This window comes from Periophthalmus magnuspinnatus, chromosome 16 (genome assembly GCF_009829125.3).
Source record: "Periophthalmus magnuspinnatus isolate fPerMag1 chromosome 16, fPerMag1.2.pri, whole genome shotgun sequence".
NCBI classification, from domain to species: domain Eukaryota; kingdom Metazoa; phylum Chordata; class Actinopteri; order Gobiiformes; family Gobiidae; genus Periophthalmus; species Periophthalmus magnuspinnatus.
Genome location: NC_047141.1, coordinates 25571531 through 25599177, shown reverse-complemented (window position 1 = coordinate 25599177; position 27647 = coordinate 25571531). Strand labels below are relative to the sequence as shown.

At 38.6% G+C, this 27647-nt stretch overlaps 1 protein-coding gene across 1 annotated transcript; it reads right to left on the bottom strand.

The window, feature by feature from the left end:
• si:dkey-12j5.1 (uncharacterized) lies at nt 1-27555 on the bottom strand. The gene is made up of 11 exons (XM_033981352.2): nt 27375-27555; nt 27129-27238; nt 26706-26852; nt 26261-26413; nt 25890-25999; nt 25350-25473; nt 24483-24566; nt 23517-23588; nt 16866-16919; nt 8730-8882; nt 1-337 (listed from the first exon to the last, which is right to left on the bottom strand). The coding sequence occupies exons 1-11, from the start codon at nt 27439-27441 to the stop codon at nt 176-178; spliced, it is 1236 nt and encodes a 411-aa protein (XP_033837243.1). The 5' UTR covers nt 27442-27555; the 3' UTR covers nt 1-175.
• Nucleotides 27556-27647: the final 92 nt, after the last annotated feature.

Below are 27647 nucleotides of genomic sequence, written 5' to 3'. Positions count from 1 at the left end.
CACAGCTACAGAGTTGACTTGAGCTTTTAATGCCACTTCTTGCATCCAAATTTCAGCTTTGACAAATGGGTGTGAAAGGATAAATGTAGGAAAAGGCACTTGATGAGGCACATACACAGAACGATTTACACTACAAGAGGAGAAGTAATCACGGATCAAAACAGGAGGGGTGTGGTCAGTGTTCCATGGGGGCGTCTGTGTCCTCTTCATCATCGCTGCATGGATCGAAGTCTTCCTCTGGCACCTCCTCCTCCTCCATCTCTCCTCCCAGCTCTCCTAACAGTTGTTCCACATGCTCCAACATGGGCTGGTCATCACAACGCAGTTTGTTGTACAGCTGGAGGAAAAAAAATAGCAAAAAAATGGATGTAGATGTCGTAGATATATTTAAAAAATGTACTATAATGCAATTGTTTATTTGGAGATGTGCAAAATAAGCATATCAAGCAATTTGTGTTTAATTAAAAAGTACTTAAAAGGATGCAAAGAGTAGATTAAAAACTAAAAAAAAAAGAACAGAATCCTCCAGTGTGACCTTCCAAACAAAAACATAAAGTGATATTTCTGCACTTATGTTGTTGATTGTACAGTCAAATCAAGTTTTGTACAATATTTGAATCTCAACCCAACTACTAATGAAATATTGGGTTTTTTGAGTTCTGCATTGAAGATCAAAACATTGGCAACATGTCCAAAACATCCATAGAGATGCACTGGCAAAAAAGTAAATAAAAGTACTGGAGCCACCCGATGAAGCTGCTGGGTCACTGTGTAGATACATTTCCCACTATAGAATACTTCTGAATGAATGGTAAGTTTAACATTTAGGATCTTAAAATTTCTAGGCTAAGTGAAAACTCTTGGAGATGTGACGAAAATGTTCATCTCTATATAGCTACCCCTTGGTGGATAGAAAATTCACTACATTGTGCCAAACTTTTAAATCGTTTCTTTTTTATATAGCGCTTTTTCACCTTCAAGGCATTCAAAAAGCTTTACATCAAGGAACCACTCACCCATTCAAACACCAGTGTACACAGACACACAGGGCGAGGTGAGTTAAGTGTCTTGCCCAAGGACACAATGACAGTATTCATTTGTGAGAGCTGGAATTGTACCACTCTACCAATGATGTTTATGTCGAGAGCGTGATTTGAACAGTCAATCTTCAGTGGACAATACTAACTGAGCTACTGTCACCGCCGCTAAACACTTTTTTCCCAGTTGACAGAATTCAAATTTTCTTTTACTATAAATCATACCTGGAGGACTGAGGGATTACATAATATTACGTTATGTCTTTCCTCGTAAAAAGGTACATGCTTTAATAATGTTTGACACATAAGTATACCATTTATGATTCATAGCTGACTGAAAATTTTCAAAGCCTTCAATAGCCTCTTGTTCTTCCCTACAGCTGTGCACAACCAGCAGAGGCAAAAACCTGTGCTCCCGAATGCCAATGTTACAGTCAATTTCTTGCTTTGAACTTCACTAAATAGAACAGTAGAGTTTAATTTAAAAATCTGTGGAGCACATTAAGCCAGAATCTGGTTCAAATGTAATAAGAGAAAATCTATAACTGGCACTCACACACTCAAAGATTTTGGATTGACAGTAGATACAAAACAGACACGGACAATTAACAGTTGTAGAAATCCCTGGTTTTGTCGATATCTGAAAAGGTGAAAGTACTGAGATCAGTGGTGCTTTGAGATTGCGAGTCTTTTAGTGCTGGTTAGGTCCTAAAAATGGCAGCTGCGTTATGTCAGCAAGACTTGCAAAATGCTAGTAAACAGTTTTTGTCGTTCATTTAGCAAATCAGCACATTTAATACAACATTTGGCTGCACAGGAGACAGAAGAGTACTTATCTTCCTCTCCCTGCTCCCACATGCACGCGCACATGCTCATAAGGCAACATATCCTGCAGCACGCATGGCTCTGTAGCTCCATGTGCATGCACAGTGCTATAATCAGTGTTGTTATCTCAGTGAAATATGCTCTGAAAGTGTAAGATAAAAAAGTCTGTTCTCGAAGCCGCCTGCAGATTTATCTCTGTAAAATACTCTGGCTCTATGTAATTACCCAGCGCAAAGTGGAGGCGCGTGATAAAACTACTTTCACAACCACTAAGGACAGCAGCAACAACACTTTCTGCACGCACGAGTGCGCTCTAAGGAACCGATACAGCAATTTATGGCTGTTTATATTTAGTCTTTTATTTCCAGATACAAACACCAGGGGTAAAAAGAGTACGCAGGGAACATGGACAATGATCCAAGAATTCCTCTCCAAAGAGTTAAAGACTCAGCAGTCACAGAGCCCTGATACAGGCAGCTGAGAGCTATCACTCTGAGTAAAAGTGTGATGAGAATGTGCGCCTGCTGAACTCTCCGATTAGTCTGAGCCACGGCAGGAGCGGCAGAAGCAACAGAAGCGACAGGAGCGACAGGAGCCTCAGGAGTGACGTGCTCCCCAGAGAGCTCATTTGGACTGACCTCAGAGCTCTGTGGCCGGAGCTCTGTGGTCGGAGCTCTGTGGCCATAGTTCTGAGGCCAGTGCATCGCTTAAGTGAAGGCTGCTCAGAGCTGAAGAGACAGAGCACGACACAGGACCTGTCCTGTCAGAGCAGAGCTGACCCCCTCGGCAGAGTGACCGCACCATACATGCTTCAAAAACAAACACATACTTATTCTTATTCTGCCAGTGTCACAGGCAAATGCCTGCAGATGTTTATCCAGTTTTCAGAATAAAGTTTACTGTTCACAATGTTATTGGTTCAATACACAAAGTAATTGCACACCGAAGCCTAAAGGTAAAGAGTAGGAGAGTTTTATAAGAAATGCATTAGAAAAAAATCATCTGAACTTCTTCCGTTAAACTGTATCAGATTGTGCTGAAAAGATGTATTAAGGCTGTTGTATTTATTAGTGTGGTGTGGATCAATGGAGCAGGATGAGGCGTGATTATTCATAGCGATGCTTTCAGCTAAACAAATGGGAGCTATTCTTTACACATTCTACACCCAGCTGCTGATCTCAGCACAGCCATCACAAAAAACAGGCATTTCTCATTTAGTGCAGGCAGTGTTTGGCTCCTCACTTTCACGCCCCACAGAGCCACCCCCCTTCCCCCCTCCCCCCTCTCCCAAGAGGAGGGGGCAATCACACGACTTCTTCATGGTCCACTCAGCTCTGCCCCAGCTCCAGTTATGGGCTGAGGCACATGACCACTGTCACAACCACTCCATATGTTTAACACATCATACACTGCACTGGCATGTACCTCTGAGAGACATGATTTAAAGGTGAAGCGTGTAAATAAACTATAAACTTTTGACCCTTTATTTGAGATTCTGCTGCTCTAGGGACTGCCACCAACTCAACCCCGAAACTCAAAACTTCTGAGTCCAGAGTTTTCAGCGTTTAGTGGCACGGTGCCATATACATCATGACGGCATTCACTGCACAGAAACTTTTATAGAGTTAGTCTGGCTTCAAGATAATGAGAGTAGCCACTTCAGTCCTTTGTGCCAAAATTGAATAGGCTTTTAGAGTTTAATGCAAACAGGAATTTTATTTGCTTCCATTGAGTTTGAATGGGGCTCACTTTATGGTCTTCTTAGTGCAAGGATGGTAGCAATAAGCAATAAAATCAAACGGCAAAATTAGATAGGGTTTTATTTTTTTCTATATTTAGCAAGCACATTCATATAGTACAGATTATAAAGAATGATCCTTTGTCCACTATATAATAAACAGTAATGGGCTATAATGCGGCCTTCACATAAAAATTGATCCATTTCCCTGCGGAGTCTTTTCTGAGAACTCACAGAGCAGAATAAAGACAGGCTGATTATGCACTGAGGCCTAATCATTTCATCATTGTTCACCTTCTGTTCCACATCTGTGCTAAACTTCCCCTTTCATTTCAACTCTCCATCCGATTTCTTAAAGCTTCAATTTACAGGGCTCATCTCCTGCTTATTTCCCTCTCATTCACTCCATCTTTGGCTGTATTTTTCTCTTGCACTTGTACACTTGCACCAAATGACCTTGCTGTCTGAGTGATAGATACCGCTTCAAACTTTAAACCAGTACACGATTGCGACACGTAGGCAGCGTGCAGAATGGGACCAAAGTTGTGCTTCAAACTTGTGTTCACTCTTTCCTCCTCTGTGCTGTGCTCTCTGGCTCACTACAAAATACTTCTGCAGGGCATGGGGCATTTCAGAGTTGATTAAACAAGCTGCTTTCTGCCTCTTAACCCTTGTCCAACACAGTCCAACAGAGAGGCAGTCTACAGCGGCTCAAGCAGAGATTAGGGGTTTCACAGAGTGGTTATGGGATGTCAGTAAAAGCATGTAGGCTTATTCACATTTTCATTTTAGGACTGATCTTAACTGTAAATTTAATACTCTACGTGTTTATTCATTGGTAAAATCGCTGAACCTAATTTTTACTGTCTTTAAAGCGTGAAAAACAGTGGATAACTAGTTAATTTTAAACGATTTGCAGTGGTTCAGAGATATTCCTCACTTATGCATTTTGAAAATCCTAATTATACAGCGCACATTCAGTGAGTTTATAAGCTCATTTCACAGCACTCTGAGACCAGTGCAGTGTTTTGTCACGGCTGTAAAGCTACCAACAGCTAGCATGCTAATGTACACTTCCTGATTTTTGGACAATAAAACACTAAACACATTTAGATGCAGACATTACACAGTAGATTTATTTTGACCTCAAGAGCTGCTTATACAATATATCTGTACTGGAACAAGGCTCATTTTGCACAAATCTGTGGGTGTATAGTGAAGTTGATGAAAAGAGTTAGAATTTCTTGGTACATTATATTCTACTGTATATCGAAACTAAAATGTTAAAACAGAGAGGTGACTATTACAAAATATTTTCTTTATAAAAGTCAAGTAGATATAAATACAAACCATTGCAATAACATTCTGAATTAATCTGGGTCATTTTACATTCTCCTTCCTTTTCAGACATTTTTTACGCTAATTAGACCATCAGTTAAGTTGTCAGTGGCTGTATAAAGCGTGCAGACGGCGCATTGGCACCTGCACACACACTTTACCAGCCCTCCAGTTACAGCTATTAAAATTACATGACTGGCACACCTCAGACCACCTCTGTGCTTAGGTTTTGCTCATGGGACGCCCTTTAAGCCACATCAAATAGTAAAGATTTTGACCTCCGCTTGCCCTGGCTGTCCGCACACACCCTCCATGCAAACGCAGCACATCCGCTCACACTCGCCCCCTATCTGGCCCAGACTCAAATTCCATTTCACGTCCGGTTTACTATTGATTTTACCCTTGCTACTATTCACCATCTCCAGCACGCACAAACGGACACACACACACACACACGGAGCGCACATCCAATCTGCCTCCTTCCTCCTCACCTTGCTTTTCATTCTACCACTTTCGCTCGCCCTCCTGTTCCCCCTTTCTCCATTTCTCTCTCTCTTCCTCTGCACCTCTCAACCCATCCATTCCACCAGATTCCACCACTTGATACCGAGTTTGCAAATATCGACCGCAGTGCCAATGAATAATGAAGATTTCTTTCTCAGAATAATTAGATATGCAAGTTGGCACCGAAGCAGCAATTAAATATGTGTGCGTTCAACATAAGGTGCACCTACACTCGCCCGCATGTTTTCTCTCACCATCCATCGGTAGCACTAGCGCACTCTCTCGCACAGTTATTTAGCACAGTCATAAAGTATGCAGAGAAGTGGACTGGCGCCAAAACAAGCTGCTGGGGCTTTGAGGCCTCATTTCCATGTTGGAGCTCGTTTTAACTAGCAGACTGACTCATTGTTAATTATTAACACTCACAGCAAGGCTCAGAAACAAAGCCTGTGATATAAACAAGGGTAAGGCCCATCTTCAAAATGAATGCAAGTAAAGTTATTTAGCGTGGAAGAATGTTTGAATCTAAACAATAACTGCTCCTCAAGGAGATGTTTACGCTCCATGTTGTAGGCATCTTTTCAAGATCTCAGTGAATCTACCCTTTAACTTTCCTCTGTGTTTTGACTCACTCCACAAAGAAGCAGCAATGTTGTTTACTTGTCATGCCCCGAAAGCCTCTTCTAACCTTTTCAATTATTCTATACCCGTAAAAGTACTTGAACGCAACTTGTTATTTTCATTGTTGCATGCAGAGAAACTTCACTAGACAACCAAGGTGAAGTGAAACACACTGATTAGTTTAACTAGTGCTGGGATTGGCAACACTTACAGTTCTGCGTAAAGATACAGCCCCCATTTGCAGACACTGTATGCAGAGGTTCAGGAGCAGAAGTCTCTGTAGTACTTCATGGATTTCATAAGCAATACAAAGCCTCTTTGGGTGTTAAAGGTTAATGTCTCCTGTGGGTGTTAAAGTTTGTTGACCCCTGAACTAGTGTAATTTTCTTTAGTATTCCAACTTATGTAATATAGAATTCATCCTCTTCCCACAGTAACATGTGTAGTCCTGACTATAGTCCTGTTTTAAATGTGTGAAAGATCCATTGCTTTAACTGTCCTGTGTGTGTGTACCACTCATTTGTGCTGCTGAATCTCGACCAGTTCATTGTTGTAAACAGGAATGGGTTAAAAGTTACTAAAATAACACAATCTAACCAAAATGTGTCAAAGTGTAGTGCAGTTTAAGACTAAAAACCCACCTCTTCTCCCTGGCATCTGGTTCTGTCTAGGCAGGATATCATAGTGTTTTATTGTTTTATTGTTCTTTACTCATGTGTCACATTTTATGTATATCCATTTTGTTTGTTGTCATTTATGTGAGGCACTTTGAGCAGCATAAGTTGTATTTTAAATGTGCTACATAAATAAAATTGCATTTAACTGAAACTGTATATTGTAATACTAAGTTGATGTTTAAGTATCAGACAAATGTAATTGGATTGTAAAAATTATATCATTAAAACATACGTTTGTTCCATTCAAATGTTTAACTGGCTTTTACATCATTTATTTATTAATTTTGTAAGATATACCATTATTCAAACAGTGCAAATTATCGAGACGTCCATGTATTCCCCACCTCTATTTCAATTTGCCCTTTATAGTCCTTAAACTTGCCCCCTGATCAACCCTCTCTGGTTACACTATCCTGGCGCTCACTGACTGCCTACAATGAAGTACACCCATGCTGTTAGACTAATATATCATATTACTCATCTCAGTCTTAATAATCCTCTTTAACGCCTTATAAAATACTCTTTCATTTTAAAAGGAAACTGTACTGTACGAGCCTTTCACTATGAATTGAACCACTGAACTGACTTTTTCATCTTGTCATTCATTGATGTACTGCATATATATTTTCTGCTTTAATCCATTTTTCGACGTAGCCAGCATCTTACATCTCTATGCATACGGTGTCCTTAATACCCTCTTGCTTTTTTTCCCCCCTCTCTCTTTCTCTCTCTCGGCAGCTCAAAGCTCACTGTGCCCTCAGCTGTGTGGACATCCCCATTGGAGGCTGCTGCTGCTTAGACAGGCCTGTCACTACACTCGCTGGCCAGAGAGACATACATCAATACATTGGCCCTACTCATCTATGGAGGAGGCAACACAACAGGGGCGGGTGAGGAGGGGAGAGGGGTGGCTGACAAGGAGAGGGAAAGCACGAGGAAGGTACAGGCCTGGCATCGCTCAGTCTGCGGTGTCTGATTTACAAGCCTATTGGATTTTAGACCAACATGAATCACAGCTCAATAGCGGCATTTCTCTCTGACGGAGTGACGGAGCGAACGAGACGCATCACTCCTGCAGTACTGGTGCACAAGGGGGAGGAGACGGGAGGAGGAGAGGAGGGGGGGGGGGCATGTATGTAAAGCAATAGAGATTTCCTAGGCTACAATGGGACCACTTATGTTACTTTTCGATAGCTGTACAGTGCGGAGTGTGATAGGCCTCGCATAAAAGTGACAAGAAATCTGACTTAAATATATTACTCACAATATGATGAAGTTGAGATGGAGGAAAGAAAGGTTTTTGTACCCGACTCTGGTTGTACCCTATTTTTTCATGTAATAAAGTAAAATGTGTCTTGCCCCAGTACAGATTTCTTATAAAGCAGCTCTTAGGGTCAAAATGAGATCAGGGTGTGCTGGCTGCATCTAATAAAGCAATTTTTTTTTGCTTTGTTTCTTGTTTTTTAAAGCATCCATGAAACGATAATACTGGTGCACTGTTGTGAAAGTTGTGAAAAGCCCTTACGACCCATCTTAGGAAAATGACAAATTACTTTGGACCACAAAAAGCAGTTTAACTATTTCTGTTTTTAAGACAGCACGATACTTTTATTATAGTTTGCCTGTGAAAATTAGAGCATCACTTTTTCAAATTTTATTAAACAAATTTTAAAAGTCAATATTCAGTCTCACTCTGAAACTGCCCAAAAAAATCCACAAATACTAATCAAAGTGCATATGTGGATTAGCTGGTTCTGATTTTCTGATCTTCTGAATAAAAAAATAGCCAAGGCTAAAATCGGCTTTCAGTGATAAGTTTAAAGGGGTTAAGCGCTTTTCAAAAAATACCAGCTGAATTCTGTTTGAGAGACTGTTTTCCTTAGAGTTAATACTAAATTGGACATTTTTGGTTTCACTAACTTAACAGTAATGAACAATAAAAGTATTTTGTAAATGCAACATGTTTGTACTCTGTCATGTTTTCGTTACCTTCTTAGCATTGGTCAGGTACGATCGAGCGGCCTCCTCCAGTGCCTTCCCCTCCTCTCTCTCCTCTTCCGTTGCTTCTCTGGCCTCTCTTTGCAGGAGCTCTTTTGCCCTCTGCAGCTGGAGGTAGCAGACCCATCCAGACAGATACCACACCTGAGGAGGCACAGAGAAAGAGACACAGGTTTGGGAGGGGCCCAGACAGAAATAAAGTCATTCTGGGTGATTTAACACTTCTTCTGTGTAAGTATACTGTGTTTGGTTCATGTTTTAGGCTTATCTCAATATACAACATGTCACCTCATTATAATGTGATCAAGTATTTTACTGGGATAATATTACAAAGTTCCCTCTTCATGAAGAAACGTACCTATTGTTCTAGTTTTGTTTAACTCGCCCATGTTTGTATGTAATCTTTTAATCTGTGCTAAAAATACGTTGTTGTTCCTACGTCCACCTACAGTTCATCGCCTCCTACTCCAGAAAGCTAAATTCTGTTTTTCAAAAGAACCAGTGGAGGATGTTCAAAAAGATGTTTTAACAGTCAGACAATGTTACTACTGTATAACCACTTACAGGTGCAAGTTAGCATTTTCTGCTATAACCTGGTACAATGCATTTTTCCTTTTGCTCAATGTTTAGGGTACGCTGTCCCTCTATAAATACAAAACATACCATACCATACTTCTCAGATGCAACACTTAACCATAAGCAAAAAGTTAGGTTCTTTTAGCTGTTATGCATCACAAAAAAGCTTCACAAAAATGGAATACACAAGGAACAGCAAAAGTGGATACGCTGGTGACACAACTGCAATTTCATAATCTAGTAAAAAAAACTTTTATACACACACACACACACACACACACACACCCACACACACACACACACACACACCCCCACACACACACACACACACGCGCCTGCACCTTGTCTACTTGTTTGTTTTGTTTGGTTTTCTGCTGGCATTGTATTTTAAACAGGGTGCCTATGAAAAGGGTTGGGTTCCCAGGAATAAAGAAAGAAGCTCAAGTTTCAGTCATTTCTAATAATCATCAATGATCAGCTTGGGCCATTTTAATGTTTTTGTTTTTAATAAGACAAACTGAATTAAAAAAAACCTAAAAAATCAAAATGATGTCCAGTTGACATATTTTCCGTATTTTTTTCACACTTTTTTTCATAGTTTGGATGGGTGTGTGACTTATACTCAGGTGCAACTTATATGTGAAATTATTAAAATACATATTTTCACATCTTCATTATTGTCACACTGACAACTGTGCGAGGACACTCTACTGTTGTGTACAAGTATGACAGCCACACGGAAGCGGTGCTTCATCTACTTCCGGAGCAGGTGGAGCTGTTGTTCAGAAGTGACACCGAGAATGAAGAATTCAGTGGATTTAGTGATTTGGACTGAGATCAAGAGTAAACCTTTTAGCTTGTTTTTATGCTTTAATTGTCTGATCAACTGTTAATATCTTGCGTTAACAAACCAGACACGTGTTCAGTTCTGTCTATGCTTCATGTAGCTGAGTAAATATAAATGTGTTATGTTAGCGTGCTGTACTGATATTCAGCCTGTTGTTCTCTATTGTATTATTATTATTATTATTATTATTATTATTATTATTATTATTATTATAATAATTATTATATATTGCCTTTAAAGATAAAGTCTGTTCTTGGTCTCAGATTTTGTAAAATAAATTTCCAGAAAAAAATGCGACTTATACGTTTTTTCCTTCATTATTATGCATTTTTTTGGCTGGTGCGACTTAAACTCCGGAGCAGCTTATACTCCACAAAATCTCTATCCAGGTTTAGATGTGATGTTAAATTGTTAAATTGTATGAGGCATTGCTTTCATAACTAGATAAGGAGATTGGAAGGTAAACCTCCAGAGGCCACAAAAAACAGTAAAAAAAGCTCATCCCTATTACATTAAGTAAACTGTGACAAGAGGGACAGATTTATAACACTCAAAAAGTCTGTCTCCTGCAAATCCTATGACAAATGTTTTCTACACCAAGAACAGGGACGAACCCACACACGCACACAGCCCATACATCACTCATATAATGACTGTCAGCAAAAGATATAGTGGAGTCATTTTCAAATCTGTCAAGGAGATCCCATTTGTATATAGGCCCTTACAGTGAATTCAAAACAAAGACATCCACAGTACAGACGCCAATTTATTTTTATTTTAAGTGTTCATTACTTATTCAAAATTATCAGCTAAACATATGAAAAATCCCCTTTGGCAAATATGTAGTTAGTATTGTAAATTCCCTCTCCGCTGTGTTGATAAAAAGGGGGAAAGAAAAGATATATTTTATGTTTTTTGTATTTAATTTATTGATTCTTTTCCCAAGATGTCATTTCCTCATTTTACACCAGTACATATTTTTCACTACCTCCCTGCTCCAAAACAAATAGGACATAAAAATCTAAATAAATGCGTAGGTCCCATGTGAGGATTTGTGGTCTAACTCTCTCGCTCTCTTTTACTCCTCTTTCCCAATTCTTTCTCTCCCTTTACCTCATTTTTCACAGAGGTATGTCACCATGGAAACATCAAGAGCGCCAAGCCACCCCTGCTCCAAAACAAGTCATAACCAGGACATTAAAAGTTGTAGTGATGAGATGTCGACTCCCTTTTGTTTTTATGATACAGGCTAATAAAATGAACTTATAGGCGGAAATTAAAATCATTGTTAGAAGTTCTTTTAGCTGTAGGTTTGTTTATTCTACAGTGCTTCTTCACATGTTGGTGTTTAGGACTTCAAGTGTGATACAAAATGACCAAATGTGATGTTAGAGTATTATATGTTTAGTATTGCGATAACATTATTGCAATATTGGGATATACTTATCAGCACAGTAAAGCGCTCATATTACTTTATTTTCTGATCTATGTTATTATGTCGTTTCCTCATCACAAACAGACCTGGAGTTATGTTTTGTTGCATTCACACATGTTTAACACACAAACCCTGTGTATTTAGGCTGAGGTAACAACATTATAACATGGCTTCAAGCTCACAAGAGTCTATTTTGTGTAATATAGGACCTTTAAATTTGTTTATTTGCCAGTCTAAAGGTATTGTTCCCACCTGAACACACATCACATAAAGTTAGGACAATACAATCATACAAACTATGATTAAAATCTGACTATTTTTACAATTTAATTTGCCACAAAATGTTAATATCTCTCAGAGTGGTGATCTAAAGCGTTATTTCCATCTGATCTGCTTCCTGCAATGTGAGTATAGCATTTTCCTATCACAATATTGATAATTATGGAATATATTGTACAACCATTTTTACTTACATTTTTATTGATATTTTGAAAGGACCAAGAGGAATCCTTTAGTGGGGAGTGCGGATCAAGAATAGCAGCCAAATCGATAGTCTCTTGAACTACAACATTTCTGCCTGGTATGACTGGATACATCTTTATTATAAGAGTTAAATTGTTTAAAGAGGTATCATCTTGGACTCTAAAATGGCAGTGTACGTGCGGAGAGAGGATCCGATTAGCCATAGCCTCCTTTCACAATGGCTAATCTTTCTTTCTTCTTTATTTGTCAGGGACCATGTACACCTTCATTAATCTTACAAAAGAAAAGATGATTTGTACAAGATTTAGCTACTGCTACTTTCCCTCTGCAGTCCAGATGAACACACATTAAAAACACACATTTCATTACAATTACATTATAAAACGAGTTCATCAGCAACATTAGTAGTAAAATACAATAAAATATACTTGAACAAATCATGGTGGTCAAAACCATATTAATTAGATTTTCATTCCTGAAAATGATCCAAATTCAATCAGACTTTGTAACAGACTTAATCAAAGAAGTCCAGAATTACATAATACAACTTTTGGCTGGTGTTATCACTGCACTGACACTACATGTCATTTTGTGTTGTTACATGCTATAACACAATGTATTCATTCAAAGTGCATCAAGATTCTGATCATAATAATAAAATGTCTCACTTTAGCAAAGGGACTTGTTAGAATCAGCCTCAAAGGCACACAGTGATAGTCATCCCTCTTCTGTAAGTTGTTTGAAAACTAAAATACACTAGACACAAACAACACTCCACTTGTGGAATAACAAAAGAGTTGAATAGACAATAAATGGCACAAGATGAAGAATATAAGATCGGTTGTTCTTTCTTTTCAGTATTTCCACTGTAAATCTTTTTAGTGTGCTGTGATTTACATATTTACGGCTATATTTGGGCTCACAAAAGAAACAAAAAGTTGTGATTGCATTTTAGGGATGATATGGATTTTTCCAGCAAATACTGTAATCCAATATTTGTCTTTCTGCCTCAGACTTATAGCCCAGAAATTGCAGTTAAGCTGTAGGCAAGTTCAAGTTCAAATGAACTTTACACTTAACAAATTCACTACATGTAATTATCTGTAAAATAATATTGTATATTAGTTGTAGTAGTTTTATGTTGATTGTTTCAATATACAGAAACTATTTCAACTATTGCCCTACTATTTTTATTTGAACTCACACATATTGGCCTTACCATTTAATTAGCTCTGGTAAATCGACCATCGCTAGCTTATTTCAAGTTATTGGCAACAAATATCTCTCAAATTGTATAAGGCATGTTTAGCTAGTCTACCACTCCATCTTAAAAGAAGATCCAACTATAAGTGAACTTGGAGGTGTGAGACTAATCTAGGGCCAGAGATCGCCCACCCACCCACTGTTCTTCCAGCACCGAGATAGGAATATTAGCTTTATTCATTATTCATGGAGGGCAGAGGCAGTGGAGCCAGCACCTCTGCCAAATCAACCATTTAGCTAACAAACACATCAAGGCATGCCACACTGAATACTGGATTGGCGCTCAGCATGCCGAGTGGGAGGCCACCCCCTGCAGCTATACTTATCAGAACAACAGCAGCCCCGGATAAATGGAGTTTCCACATGATCGCAATACTCTTTCTATCACTTCAACGTTTCCTAGTGGAGCGAGGAGGAAATATATTCGCATACTGTATATTTAAAGATATTTCTGACACTCAAATAAAGCCAATTACATTCAAATTTTGACAGGTTGTCTCTTGAAAGCCTCCAGAACAAAGGAGAGTACTGTTTTGTAGCTGCATGTATGATTCCGCGCATATGGAACAAGCACTAAAACCTGAGGAAAGTGGTTAATTAAGAACTTCAGACAAACACTGCCCTTGGACAACCTCAGACAGGAGGAGACAATAAAACAGACTAGAGCAGTGTGTCAATCAAAACACAGCCACTCTTGTTATTTCAAAGCGAACTCACATCTTACTTCCCATATGGCACAGCTCGAGCAGGAACAAAAGCACCATGAATCAACTGAATACCTTTGAAACTAGATTTGCAGGGAAATAGCACAGTTGTTTGTGCCAAGATAACACTGTATGTGAAGGCTCCTTTAAGAGACGCTCACACGCAAAAGACAGAAGGCGGAGGTAGGAACCAACTTTTTATCTTCCAAACTTAAAACAAAAATAAAAAATAAGGTACTTGGGACAGAGTGAGGGAGAGAAAGAAATAAAAACAGTAATAAAAGTATAAAATGTCCGTTTTGGAATTGTGACAACGCTAATGTGGTATAAATGAAATATGCCCTGACCACCAGAGTTGCTGACTGTGTGCATATGTGATTGGCTGTAGGCCTGCTAAAACGAAGTGGCGCAGCTGTGTATCTCTGGAGCTAGTTTAAAAGTTCAGCCCCCCGATGACTGCTCTCAATCTGTCAGCTGAGGGGGTGAGGGGGTGAGGGGGTGAGGGGGTGGTGAGCCGAAGGGGAGTGAGGCAGAGGGGGAGAGAGACTGAGCCGGAGGGAAGTGGGATGGGGACACTGACATTCACTGCAAAGAAGGATTGTCACAAAAAAATCATAATAATAGTGTAATGATCTAATATTTTGTGTTTAGTTCAGGGGCGACACCTTTTGTTGTTCTTCAGTTACATTAACAACAAGTTGATATGAAGGTTTTATTCATCAGTTACTGGTCTGTTTTGGAGGCTGGCTCTCGTAAGTTGAGACTGATGTTGTTGTAGTTTTGTTTCAGTATGGGTTATAGCCTACAGTAGCCATTGTGTTCAGAAAAAAAAAAACAACCAGAAGAAATTTGGCGTTTTCTTACACCGGAGCACAACAATAATCAAAAATACTCATTTAAACAGGTGTCAAGGTTGCCGTTACGATATTGCTGATGATAACTACCATGTTTGTAATCGTGAAGGAAGAGATTGTAGACCAGGTAGAGAGTTGAAAGAAGTTTATCTGATCAGATGAATGAAATTACAGACAGCAGGCATCATGGTTTCAATGTTAAAAGTGCACCAAGCCTTACTTCCTGAATTGGCATGGATAAAACGCTTTATAAATAGATGCAGATAGCACACATCGGTCTGCTGCTTTTACAATATATAGCGGGGCAAAACCAATTTTACTTTAATACATGAATAAAATAGTACAGTCTCTTTAATATTACCATGTGGTTTTATGCTAGTTCTAATACAAGTCTAGAACATTCAAAACCATAAGGAAAAGACCCAGATTTGGTCTGTCAATGTGATTTTTTTCAGTATACTTCAAATGAGTATCTAATCTCGATACAAGTTTTAGTATCAGTTAGTATCTGGGTATTGTTTTCCGCATGACCAGATTTTAGAACAATGACCATTAAAAATAGGTAGTATGATCATGTTAAATTGATATAAATGTCTATTACCTTTAAAATTACATTATATTGATTGTACAAGACAGCTGCAGTACTCTCAAAACACTGCTGCTCCGGTTCTGACTAGAACCAGGACATATGAGCATATAAGTCCTGTGCTCAAGTCTCTGCACTGGCCCCTGTGGCTCAGAGAATAGACTTTAAAGCTGTTCTGTTTGTGAACGAGTCTCTACATGGCCTAGCACCACAGTACATCTCCGACATGTTAGTGCCATATGAACCATCTCACACTCTGAGGACTTCAGGGACTGGCCTCCTGCTATTGTCCAGAGTCAGGACTAAGTGTTTCAGTTTTATGCAGCCACCACCTGGAACAGTCTTCCTGAAGATGTGAGACAGGCCTCTACTTGAACAATGTTTACATCCAGGCTCAAAACAGCTCTGTTTAGCTGTGCATATGACTGAAAGGTTTTTATTCTGCACTCTTCTCTTTTAATGTTAATTTCATGATGATTATTTATGTTTTGATTTGTTTGTATTGTGAGTTCAATGTCTGCCTTCTTCTGTAAAGCACTTTGTATACCACAATTCATACACAAAGTAATTCAAATAAACGTGCCTTACTTATAAATATGGGATTATGGTGCTCACTCTGCCTGTCCCCCTTTTAGTATCCAAGTCAGGCATTAGGTAATTAGATATAGCTTTTTCTTGTATTAAAATATGTATTAAAATAGATCACTAAAAAATTAAAAGTGCTATGATGACACTACAGAACATCTCCACTACAGGATCACACAAAGACACAAAACCCCACAGTTTAAAGCCTCTGAGAAGCATCATGTTATCACTCACTGTACGTGTGAACAGTGACGGGAGGCTACAGCTCACATTCACAAATTGATGGAACAATTCTTCAGGGCACTCAATAGTGGCAACAAAGAGCACACTGCTAAATATTTAAGGGTACCATATTTGATAAAGTCAATTTTTATGAGCTTTTAATCATGTTATAAGTGTTCAGTGAACCAGTTTTTTATGGTCCTACATTTGAGGCTAAAGTGGTCTGAAAATTCCTGTTTTCACCAACCCTCCGCCCACTTCTTTGGATTTACTATAATTATATTAAAAAAAATCTGACTCCGAGTTGTACATGTAGTGTTTGAAAATGTCATATACCCATTTTTCAACATCACAAACACAAAAATGGGCATCAGCTGCTACAATCAAAAGCCATGATGATTTGCAGTCTTGAACAGTAAGTTCAACAGGATCTTTTTCTACTATTAAGCTGTTTTAGACCAGTGTTGCAGATTTACAATGAGGAAAATCTAAATAATGATCTACTTATGTTATAGCTAAATACTAAATGCAAAAAGCATCTCTTCTTCAATCAAAAATGTAATATCACTCACCTGGACAACCTCGTCGTCCTCCTCCAGAAGACCTTCTAGCACATCCACAGCCGTCTGAAAACACAATATAAGTTTATGTTATTATTGTCATTTATTTCAGTGTTGACATAGGCAGATGTGTCAGCTCAGGGGCCCGATAAGAGTCTATGAGGCTTTTGTCCAATCAACAGCACCATCGATACCAACAAGGCAGCAGACACAGGCGTCAATAAGCACACTCGCCAGCGCTTATCGCAGAGTCAATAGTCACTTGCACCGCTCGGCTCCACAGCCCTTTTAATCCATTTAGTTACATTAACACTCAATAGATTCTTAGTATCAGCAGCCATCCAAAGGCAGAGGATAAACCTAAATGTCAGACTGACCCGTTCACAACGCTCTGATTTCCTCAGAGCTGCAGCACAGAGGAGCTTTGAGTCTCAGTGGAGTTTAATGTTTGGTGACCTTTGCTTTGGCGTCACTGTCTGGGTCAGTTTCTGTGGGAAGTTTCTATTACAGAAAACAGCCCTGGACTAAAGTGGCTGTGTGTTTGTTTTGGAGCGTGTGCGTGTGGATCCTGTGGTCGTGGTGTGTGCGTTGGTGAGTCAGGCCTCAGGTGATGATATATTGATTTTTGTCAACTTCAGGTTGGAGGCGACTGTTAGCCAATCACCCGTGGAGAAGGGCAAGAATAAAAGACATGCACACGCCTGTGAGTGGACTTTAACACCAGAGCAAAGGCAGCACAGGCCAGCGAGCACAACAAGCCCCCTCTCCTCTTGTTAAAGCAGTCTTATTAGTTGGAGAGCCTCCTGTTTTTTCTCTTTGAGCTCCTCTTCTCTTTTCATTAGGCAGGTGTGGTTTTAGCAGCACAGAAGTCTGTGCAGGAAGGACTGGAGAAGCTCGGGTTAATTGAGAGCATCTTATTAATGTTTGTAGAGTCAGAGTCAGCTGACTGATCAAACCAATTATAAAGTGCAGATGCAAGCTCCTTAATGAAACAGTGAGTGACTAAAATGCACAAACAAAAACACTTGAAATCAGCCTTTGATAAATGGTTCGAGTCTGGCCTGGGTATTATCTACTTGACTTTCACTGCATCACCCCAGTGTGACGCGCACAGTAAATCGAGCTAAGCCACTCGATAGAAGAGATAAGAGCCAAGATCTGTGTGGATATTAAACAATTGATACAACGGGCACTTTCCGAGCTACAGAAATAGAACAAGAGATTTCTGGGAGCTAAGATAAGTGAACGCTGATAAGCATTATATCATCTGCAGCCGCACTTTCTCCTAACGACACTGGTCAACCTAGGGGCAAGTGATTAAAGATGCAGAGATTTCTTAAGCTGCTTCACGCTCTAAACAACAACAAGATTAATATTCTCATGTAAACGTGTAGAAAATAAGTGGTACGGCGAAGGAAAAGCTGGGTTAAAAAGTACTTGTGTAAACAATGCAAATGCAGTCCATGAACAATAATGTATATGACACTTTGCAGCCTGTCCTCTTTTTTAACCTGTTTAAGGAAAACACTGCATCCTGCAGAGGAGCTCATTTATAACCGCCATTGTCCATGTGTGTGCGTGTGTGCGCGCGCACGTGTATGTGTCTGTGCGTGTGTGTGCAGCTGCTGTGTGCGTGTGTGCGTAATCTTCAGGCAATTTTGTTTAACAGAATCATTTTGCCAGCGCGCACAGTGGAGACAGGAGAAAGACAAATCACTGTACAAGGGAGGGCAGCTCGTATCTGTAACACACAGAAGCCTGAACACGCTCACATACACAAACCAGGACATCTGCACTTAAGTAAATAAATCCAACGTGTCAGCTCCAACCGTACGTCCAAGCGGCACCAGAGAGGAGCCTTTAAGCTGAATTTAGAGACAGAAAAATGCAGTGGAGGCAAACCAGAGCGACACAGGCTCATAGATCAACTGTCCATCCAGAGGAAAAGAGAGACCAGAAATCTTAAAGTGTCAGGAGAGGTCGCCTGTCTGTCAACTCAAGCTGATGAAGGTCATGTTTACAGTAGAGCCGGGCCGTATCATATCGATAATGATATATTGATATATATGATTTGCATGTCAAATACAACTATGGCTAACAGCTAGAGCAGCTTAAACTCTGATTGTGGAGGCTCTGCAGATGCTCAAAAAACACAAATGGCAGAGAAAAGATCCTTGGAGTGGAAAGAGGACCTAAAACTACATTAAACACTCTAAAATGTTAGTACTAATAGGGTAAATGCTATGGACACTACTGTGTTTTCTGTATGTTATCTCATACATCTTGCCAAAGGACTACAGTAAAACATTTGCTTTGTACCTTATACCAATACTTTTCATTAACGTGCACTGTCCCTGTTCAAATAAACAAACACACACATAAATAAATAAGTATACATACAAAGTAATTGTCTAGGGTTCATATTAATGTCAACAGTGAAGTGTGGAAAGAGTAGGAAGAACACTTTGATGTATTTAGTAACAGAATACTGAACACCTGCATTAAATGTACTTTGTATTGTATTCTGTTACATGGTCCAATCAGACTACTGTGTTCTGAATACTTAAAAATAACTTCATCTTTGTTTGACCGTTTGTTATCCACTTCCTATCACTAATTGGAGAAGAAAAAAAAATCCCACGTGCACTCACCACAGCAGCAGAGCACCGTTTTCTATTTTTCTTAATAATACTGTGTACTTTGAAGATTAAATTGTGTGAACAAGTAATGCAATGTATTCCACTGATTTTGGGCAAGTAGCTGTATATGTGATAGTATTCTTATATGTATATATAAATAGAGAAATATATAGTAGTATATATAGTACTAGTAGAGTCCATGTGATGATCTACTAATTTGGAATCATGAGAGGAAATACTGTCCCCTCACACTCCTTGTATTGGCCTCCTCTGTCCTGCTCTAATGGAATGATAGGTGGATTCAACCAATGGCAGTGATTTGTCAACTTTAAGGAGCTTGTAATACCTCAAAAGGCAATATTAAGTTACTCCGAGTACATGAATAGTGATATAATAAAAACTGTGACTTGGGCTCAGAAAATCTTTTGTCATACCCTCCTCCCCAGCACTATATTATAAGACTGAGCATTATCCATCTCTCCAAACAAGACTACTTATGTATGATTAGTTTGTGCTTATTCTTGGTTAATCTGAAACAAAGCATAATTAAATCAAGGGTGCAGCAAAAGCAACACTTATCTATTTCTGTTTCACTGACTGTTTTAATTATCTGTTCTTTGTCAATTTCCACCACAAAGTCTGGAACATACTCAAGTGGTACTCGTTAGAACAATCAAACAAGAGGGAAAAACAATTGTGTTATTTTCCGAGAAGCGAAGCATTTGTTGAGTACGGTAATGCTGATGAGATGATTACTAAGAATAATGCATGAGTTACAGCTTTCAAAGTAAAAGCAAGTACTCAGCCCTTCACCAAGACACTGGTGCTATAATCTTAGTAGGGTCGTCAAAATAAAAAATACTAAATTAATCAATTCTAACACTAGTATTGACACTTGATTCTCATTTGAAAAAGTATCCAGACTGAAAACAAAATCACATAAAGAGGGTGAAATTGGACCTTCACCCAGGCCTTTCTGTGTGTTCTTCCCATGTCTGAGTGGGTTTCCATCGGGCACTCTGGTTTCCCCTATCAACCCTGAACACAGGTAAAAATCCTCCAGCTAAGGTAGTCCTAACCAAGCCTTGCAAAAAGTTCAGTGGGTCTGCCTCGTGGTGCTCACTGCTCCTGAGAAGATGCCCCAGCGGCATTGAAGGCTGGGTCAAATGCAGAGGACAAATTTCCCTATGGGGACGATTAAGCATATCGTAACCTTAAATCTTAATAGACTTGATGCAGATTCTGATACCAAAATAATAAAAAAACATAATTTAGACAATAGAATGTCATTTTCAACATTAGTACTTACCTGTGTAATCCCTCATTCTTCCAGGTAGGTTCTATAGTGGTCCATGAGCATATACTAGTCTATGTGGTCTTATACTTTAGAATGATCTTGAGCTGTATCAGGCTCAAGATCATTCTAAAGCAGGAAAGGTTCACTCCTGTCCTGTGAATGTGACTTTTTAGTATATTTTTAGTATGTACTTTTGACAGCCCTGCTGTGGTATCAGAGCATCTTCTGTCTTTTGTGATTGAATAAGATTTTTATTGCGCCAAATCTGGTAGCCTCAAAATGATCAAGATCTACTAAAAACAACTTGTTCTTTTATTGAGCTGTTGGGCTGAAGTATCTAAGAATGTCCTGTCCTTGGTGGAGGAAGATCATCTTTCACCAATGCCTAAGAATTTTCTCCTTAGTCAATACTAGTACTAGTCAGAGAAAAACATGACATTCTTCACAGGTATCATTATGCTTTTAAAAGAACACATTCAAAAGTTGTTTTTACTGGAAGAAAGAGCAACCATTAAATGCAATTAAAATTATCTTACTAAATCCAAGAAACATTTTGAGTGAAAAATAAGAAATCTGTGACACTTTAATCAAATAATTTAATTAATTTTCTGAACACTGCCTCTTAAACACCCTAGAAAAGTTGTTCCTAATTAAGGTTTTACTATCTTATATTAGCGCCATTGTTACAACAGATGTGCATTGTCTTCATGTTAAAAAAGGTTCTAAAATAAAAGGTACCAAGAAGAACAAAGAAAAACAGCTGCCAAAGGAACAGGTGAAAACTCAAAGAGGGAAATGTCATTAATTAAAGGTGCACTGTGTCATTTTTCTGGTGTGGGATTCACCACCTGATTGTCTCCATAGAGATGTTATTACTTTGCCTGTAATGTTCCACGTTATAGCATTAAACATACCATACATTGTTTTCAGTTCCAGAATTTTTTACTGCTAAAAAAAAATCTGCTACTTGTCACCATGGAGATAGTGAAGTTAATGTAATGTAAAAAAGTTAATAGCAATCCCAAACTGTGGAACATTCTAGGCAAAGCAATGATACCTCAAGGGAGACAAGCAGGTGGCAGACCCTCCATTAAAAAGGTTACAGGATAAACCTTTAATAGACATAATAAAATTGCATTAGAACAGAACACATTACTGTGCTATTAAATAAAACTACTTTATATGCATCTATTCATTTCTTACATTAAGGTTCCCAGGGCAATATAGCCATCCAACATGTAAAGCTCTCCTAGGATATGTGTGGTTAACGACACCAACGGCGCGATGAAGACAAACGATGTGTCAGAAAGTGTAGCCAGGGAAGTTGTCATTTTACTGCTCCACCTGACAGCACATACACACACTGCATACACAAAAACACAATGTCCACTGAGCTGTTTGCAGAGAGGCAAAAGAGGGGACACTGCTCTCATTTCCTGTCCGTAATAACCATAAAGAGCTTGACAAGACTGACTACAAATGAATCACTCAGATGTTGGCTAGCAGTAATCGCGGAAAATGACTTGGCGCATTAATGACTGTTAGGAGTTTTAGTGCCGAACAGAAGACGGCGAGACACTAAATTCAAGACCATTAATAGTGAGAAATTGATGTGCGATTTTGAAGACGAGTGAAGACAGAATAGAACGGCCATCTTTCTCTCCCTGCACCTATTTTTATTCCATTTCGTCTGCTCATCCCGCCTCCCGTCCCTAGTGTGCCCGCTTTACCCTGTCGCCTCTTTGTAAATACCACTCTTCAATTATTGACACTGGATTGTGGCAAGTATAAAGACCAGCCAGGGCCACCTCACCACCTTCAGAGCTATTCTGAAGAAAAAGGAAGAAAAGAAGGAGCCATGGACAAACACATACAAATGCCATGGCGACCTCCCACTAGGAAAGAACCAGACTGTTAAGAATGACATCATCAAAGTGGTCCATAAACACAAACAGCAGAAACACGGACTTTGAACCTCTTAATGAACTGAAGACATTGGAGGATGTACATTATCTTTCCAGTAAAATGGAATATTTTAGTAGTTTCAGTTTCAAGTCTGGATGACAATTATACAATTGCAATTATATTTTTTGTGCAATTTTAAACTTGAAAATTGATTTATACCATACACATGCGTATGTAAATCTTGCAAGATAATGACTATCACTCAAAATATAATGTATTTGAGCTGATAGAGAAAACATTGAGCTTCATTAGTTTTTATTTCATTGTAAACAGACCAAGTAATTACAGAGATATTAATAATTAGGACATCTACATTTTGACAGTTAAAAAGCATTTTCTACCTCAGTTTTAAACTTTGGGAAATTAGGAACTAGGTGATCTGCCAAAAAATGTGTCTCACGCTCTTCTTAGAGCCAAATCACAATTTTGATTATATCACGATTCATGTAGTTACTATCTATATATTGACTTTAAGAGTTAACTGAAGCTCTGTTGCTGCTGAAAGCTCACACTACACTGTGATTGGCTAAATCCACCTGTCACTAAGTCAGAGCGGGATAAAGGCTGACCAATAAGAGGAATAAATGGAGAAAAGTGTTTGTGTTTGTGCAGAGAGAGCATGGAGTGGCATTAGAATGATAATCATGCTACACTAACATGAAATAAACATATCGTCAGAGGAAATGCACTCAGTTTTCATCTCTATATGCTCAACTGTAGTGTCACGTGGACCCAACGAATATGCACACAGAAGATGTTTACCTCGTATTCTTCCGCCTCGATGAGCAGTTTGGCCGTGGTGATGCGAGACTCGTAGGGAGGGATCTCAATATTCTGCGGGGAGAGGACAACAACATTGGAGCCTGAATGTGTACACAAACATCCTCAAACAGGGTTCCTCCTTTGTCTAGTGATAACAGCATCTAATTTCAAGCTACAAAATGTGCTCTAGCGATGTGGCTGTTAATCATAGAGGAAGTGTCAGGGCCCTGGATTCAGATCAAGCTGCGCAGAAAGATAAGAGTCATACCAGCGGCAGCAGTGGGAATTCTCTGCGCTATCATCACCCATCCAAAATCTTTGTGTAATCCCAATACCATTTATTCACCGAAACCTCATCCTCACCTTGACAAAAAGCAATTTATGTCAAATTCTTTCTGTTAGCATCTTTCTTGTCCTTTAGAAACTTTGCAGGGTTTCAAAATGTACAACTCCTGTGCATGTAGATGTCAAATGCCTATCATTTAAAGGAGAAATGCTATGTAAAATTGGGTTTTATAAGGTTTAAACCATTCTGTAATGGCATTCCATCATCATAAGGTACTATTTTGTATTGTATAATGTGTGATTCATTTCTATTTGTGTAACCCTGTATTGTCCTCCATTTGAAACTTGAGTGTTCAGAAAATGTTAACTTTTTACCTCCCCTATTCCTGTCCATTGCTCTGTACTTACTTGCAATTAATCCAAAAACCTGCTTCTCTTAATAAGAAGTTTAGATCAATATATCAATAACAGATTCCAATGGACAAAATGTAAAATAATTATCTACTTATGTTATATCTCCCAAAAAGCATAATAGGCCTTCTTGAAATGTGTTCATATTTTACAATGCCTCGCTTCTTTGTGTTATATATAATGTTGTTTTACTTGTTGCAACCTACATAACAAAAATCTATCTGTCTGCATATATTTTCAAACTTTGGGAGAGAACGAGACAGAGCATACCTGTAAATCCTCTTCTAAGCCTGATGCTGCTTTCTGAGAAGGTAACCATCCAGCCACACTTTTTAACAAGTACTCTTTGCCTTCCTGAAAAAACACAATACAAACATTTAAGCAGATATATTGCATGCAGCCTTATACAACATTTGCACATTTCTCTTCCATTTTCTTTTAGTTTCTTCTGACAGCTGCAAACCTACATGCAGAATCTCCAGGCATTCAAATGTTGAGGTATTTTTGAACATGCACCAAACTGGAGTCAGGCTGCCCCCTAGAGTACTGACATTATTATTCCTTTTTTTCCTTCTGCAAAGCATTGGAAAAATGTGCTATAGGATGCAACATTACAGCCATGTCTTATGTATCCATGTAATGCAGTTTGTTACTGAATTAATGAATAACACTTACATTTTAAGAGGACTTAATGAATAATTTGAACATAGCTATAAACCACATTCCTTCAGTAAAATATAAAATTATAGCATTCAGCAGCACAGTGCAAAGAATGTGGATTCTCATGTAGATACAATTTTTGCCATAAACATGGAAATACAACATGTGGGCAAATGTATCACGGAAAAGTGACAAATTTTACAAAATAGTACATAGACAATAAATAGAAAAAACAATCAAATGCAACAATATTTCCATTATTAGTCAGTGCATCACACCATAACTGGCTGCACATGACCTTTACTACACATATGACCTAAAAGATTAACCCAGTAATTGACTTCCTTTCAGGCAATCTCTCTGTGTGTGCATGTTAATGTAAGGGCTCATCTGTTAATAAAGTTCATACAATCCAATTTGCTCAGAATAATTAAGTTGGCAGAATCCAGCGCTAATGTGGAGGAAGTGTGTCCTGACCTGGTTTCTCTCATTGCTGAACAGGTAACTCGCCATGAGCTGCAGAGCCTCTGGGTTGTCATGGTGATAGTGTAAAGCTCGCTCAATGAACTCCTTACATTTGACCGCTGCACCCTCCTCCATGCTGGAATGAATAAAACTATTTACAACTAAGCCTGTCACGATAACATATTATGAAGTGTGATATAAAGCTATAAAATTATCGCAAATAAACAACTTTATGCCACTAACACAATAACAATAACCTATAAAAGTGTAATATGAGAAATCATGGAGACAAGCAGAAGGCAGTAATTAAATGCCTCAGTGAAACACTTGAATAATTAACATAACTATAGCTAGAATAATTACTTTACTCCCTATTATTGAATGTTAACATGATGCAAAAATGTTTCCCACTTGTGCATAAAAAGGTACTTGCAATCATTTTTTAAATCTAAAAACATTTTTTCTCTCAATGAGTGAACATAAGTCAAGTCATAATAATTATTCTGATATGCAACAGATGTCATGACGTAGCAAGGAGTCAAAGTAAAGTACCAAAGGTCTGTCAGGTAAATTTCGGCGATGGAGCAGTACGCCACACTGACATCTCTCTCTGTGGGCAGGTCTGTGTCCTCCTCTGGAAAGGCTGAAGCTCCAAGGGGTCCCTAGCAACAGCAACACAAATCTGATTACATTGAATTTATTTATGGTAAAAGAGCAACAGACATATGTGAAATAAAACTACTTCTTAACTTTTCTACTTAATTCTAATGTAATATAGAACTCATAGATCAGAACAAAACTCTACTTGAACAGTTTTATATGCGTTTCAACATTGCCCCCTAGTGATGACATTGAGGTGTTACATGAGATTGTAAAAAAAAATATATTCATATTAGAGGGAAAAAATATGCATATGAACCTACTGTTGTCTGTGCTTGCTTTTCCAGTGCAGAAAGCAGAATTTGTATTCCTTTTAGATAGAAGTCCACAGCCTCTTGTCCCGTGTGTATTTGTCCCAAAGACATGTACTTCCTGTGACCAACATCAGGGCTCAACTCCACTGCTCTTTGAAAGACCTGGATGTTAGTCAAGGTTTCCAATTTCTAGATGATGAAAATTACACTGCTAATTTTAACAGTTTAATGTTTTAATGTTAGCATTATTATGCAACAATTAATTCAAGAAATCAATCAACCAACTAGAAAAGCAATTGATTTATCACAATATTTTCAAACAATATAAGGCCTTAACTTTGCATAATACATTGCAGATATGATACAGAAATTAATTGATCAATGATAAAAAATAATTAGAGCATACATTGAAGACCTATACTTGATAACATCCAACAGACACACTAAAAGATACTTCCTTAGCTTTCAGTATATCCCCCATTTCCGAGTGGATATGTCCAAGCATGTCCAGAGCTTGGAGATTGGTGGCTTCCAGGTCCAGAGCCCGTTGACAAAATAGGGAGGCCATTTCAAAGTCAAAGCTGTCCATGTATTCCTCTGTCTGAAGAAAACAAACACACATTATGGTCAACAGTTAACAACTTTAGACTAATGTGTTTAAAATGTATATAATGCAAGGGCATGGAGTTGTATTATGACACAGACATCGTCACTTTAGTTGTATTGCAATATTTAATGAAAGCTCCAATCTGTTGAGTTTAAGAAAAACTACTCTAGCATTATATCACACACTTCTGAAATTTGAGTCCATCCAATCCAGTCATTTAGGTCAAAGGGATCATTCAAACATATGACCACAACAACAAGTGTGTATTACCTTCTCCAAAAGTTGTTGCACAGAGTACTTCTCAGCTGTCTTCCTCTTGGCTTTCACATGCATCCTTACTTTCATCCTTTCTTGAGGTGACAACCCAACTATTGCTGGATCTGTGTTGACAAGGAAACATTACACATTTGACACTGTAAAATGTCTCAAACGATCAACTAATAAATTGAAACATTAGGTTATGTCTGTCACTGTTAAAACTTGAACACGGCGTTTAATGAAAATTTCAGGAATTACCCCTGTTTGGCCGATTCTCTTTCTTCTTTGGCTTGTTTTTCTTCTTGCCTTTTGCCTGCCCTCCCATAGTGATGGATGGGAATTATTTGAATACAATATTTCACTATTTACAATGTATAATTACAGTTCCAAACACCAACACGCGTGGAAATACACGATCCCAACTGCGCATGCTCAGAGACGAATGGCATAGCGGCTTCTACGGATAGCATGCACGGACATAAGGGCTGTACGGTTTTGTTTTTAAAAGCCTCAGAGTGGTTTGCTGCTCTT

What these genes read in the sequence shown, in the direction of transcription:
- si:dkey-12j5.1 (XM_033981352.2), bottom strand. Translation starts at nt 27,441, where the DNA reads ATGGGAGGGCAGGCAAAAGGCAAGAAGAAAAACAAGCCAAAGAAGAAA. An exon ending in AGAGAATCGGCCAAACAGGG is followed by an intron (nt 27,239 to 27,374) that starts GTAATTCCTGAA and finishes TTGTCAACACAG; the next exon opens with ATCCAGCAATAGTTGGGTTG. An exon ending in ATTTACCTGACAGACCTTTG is followed by an intron (nt 25,474 to 25,889) that starts GTACTTTACTTT and finishes TATTCATTCCAG; the next exon opens with CATGGAGGAGGGTGCAGCGG.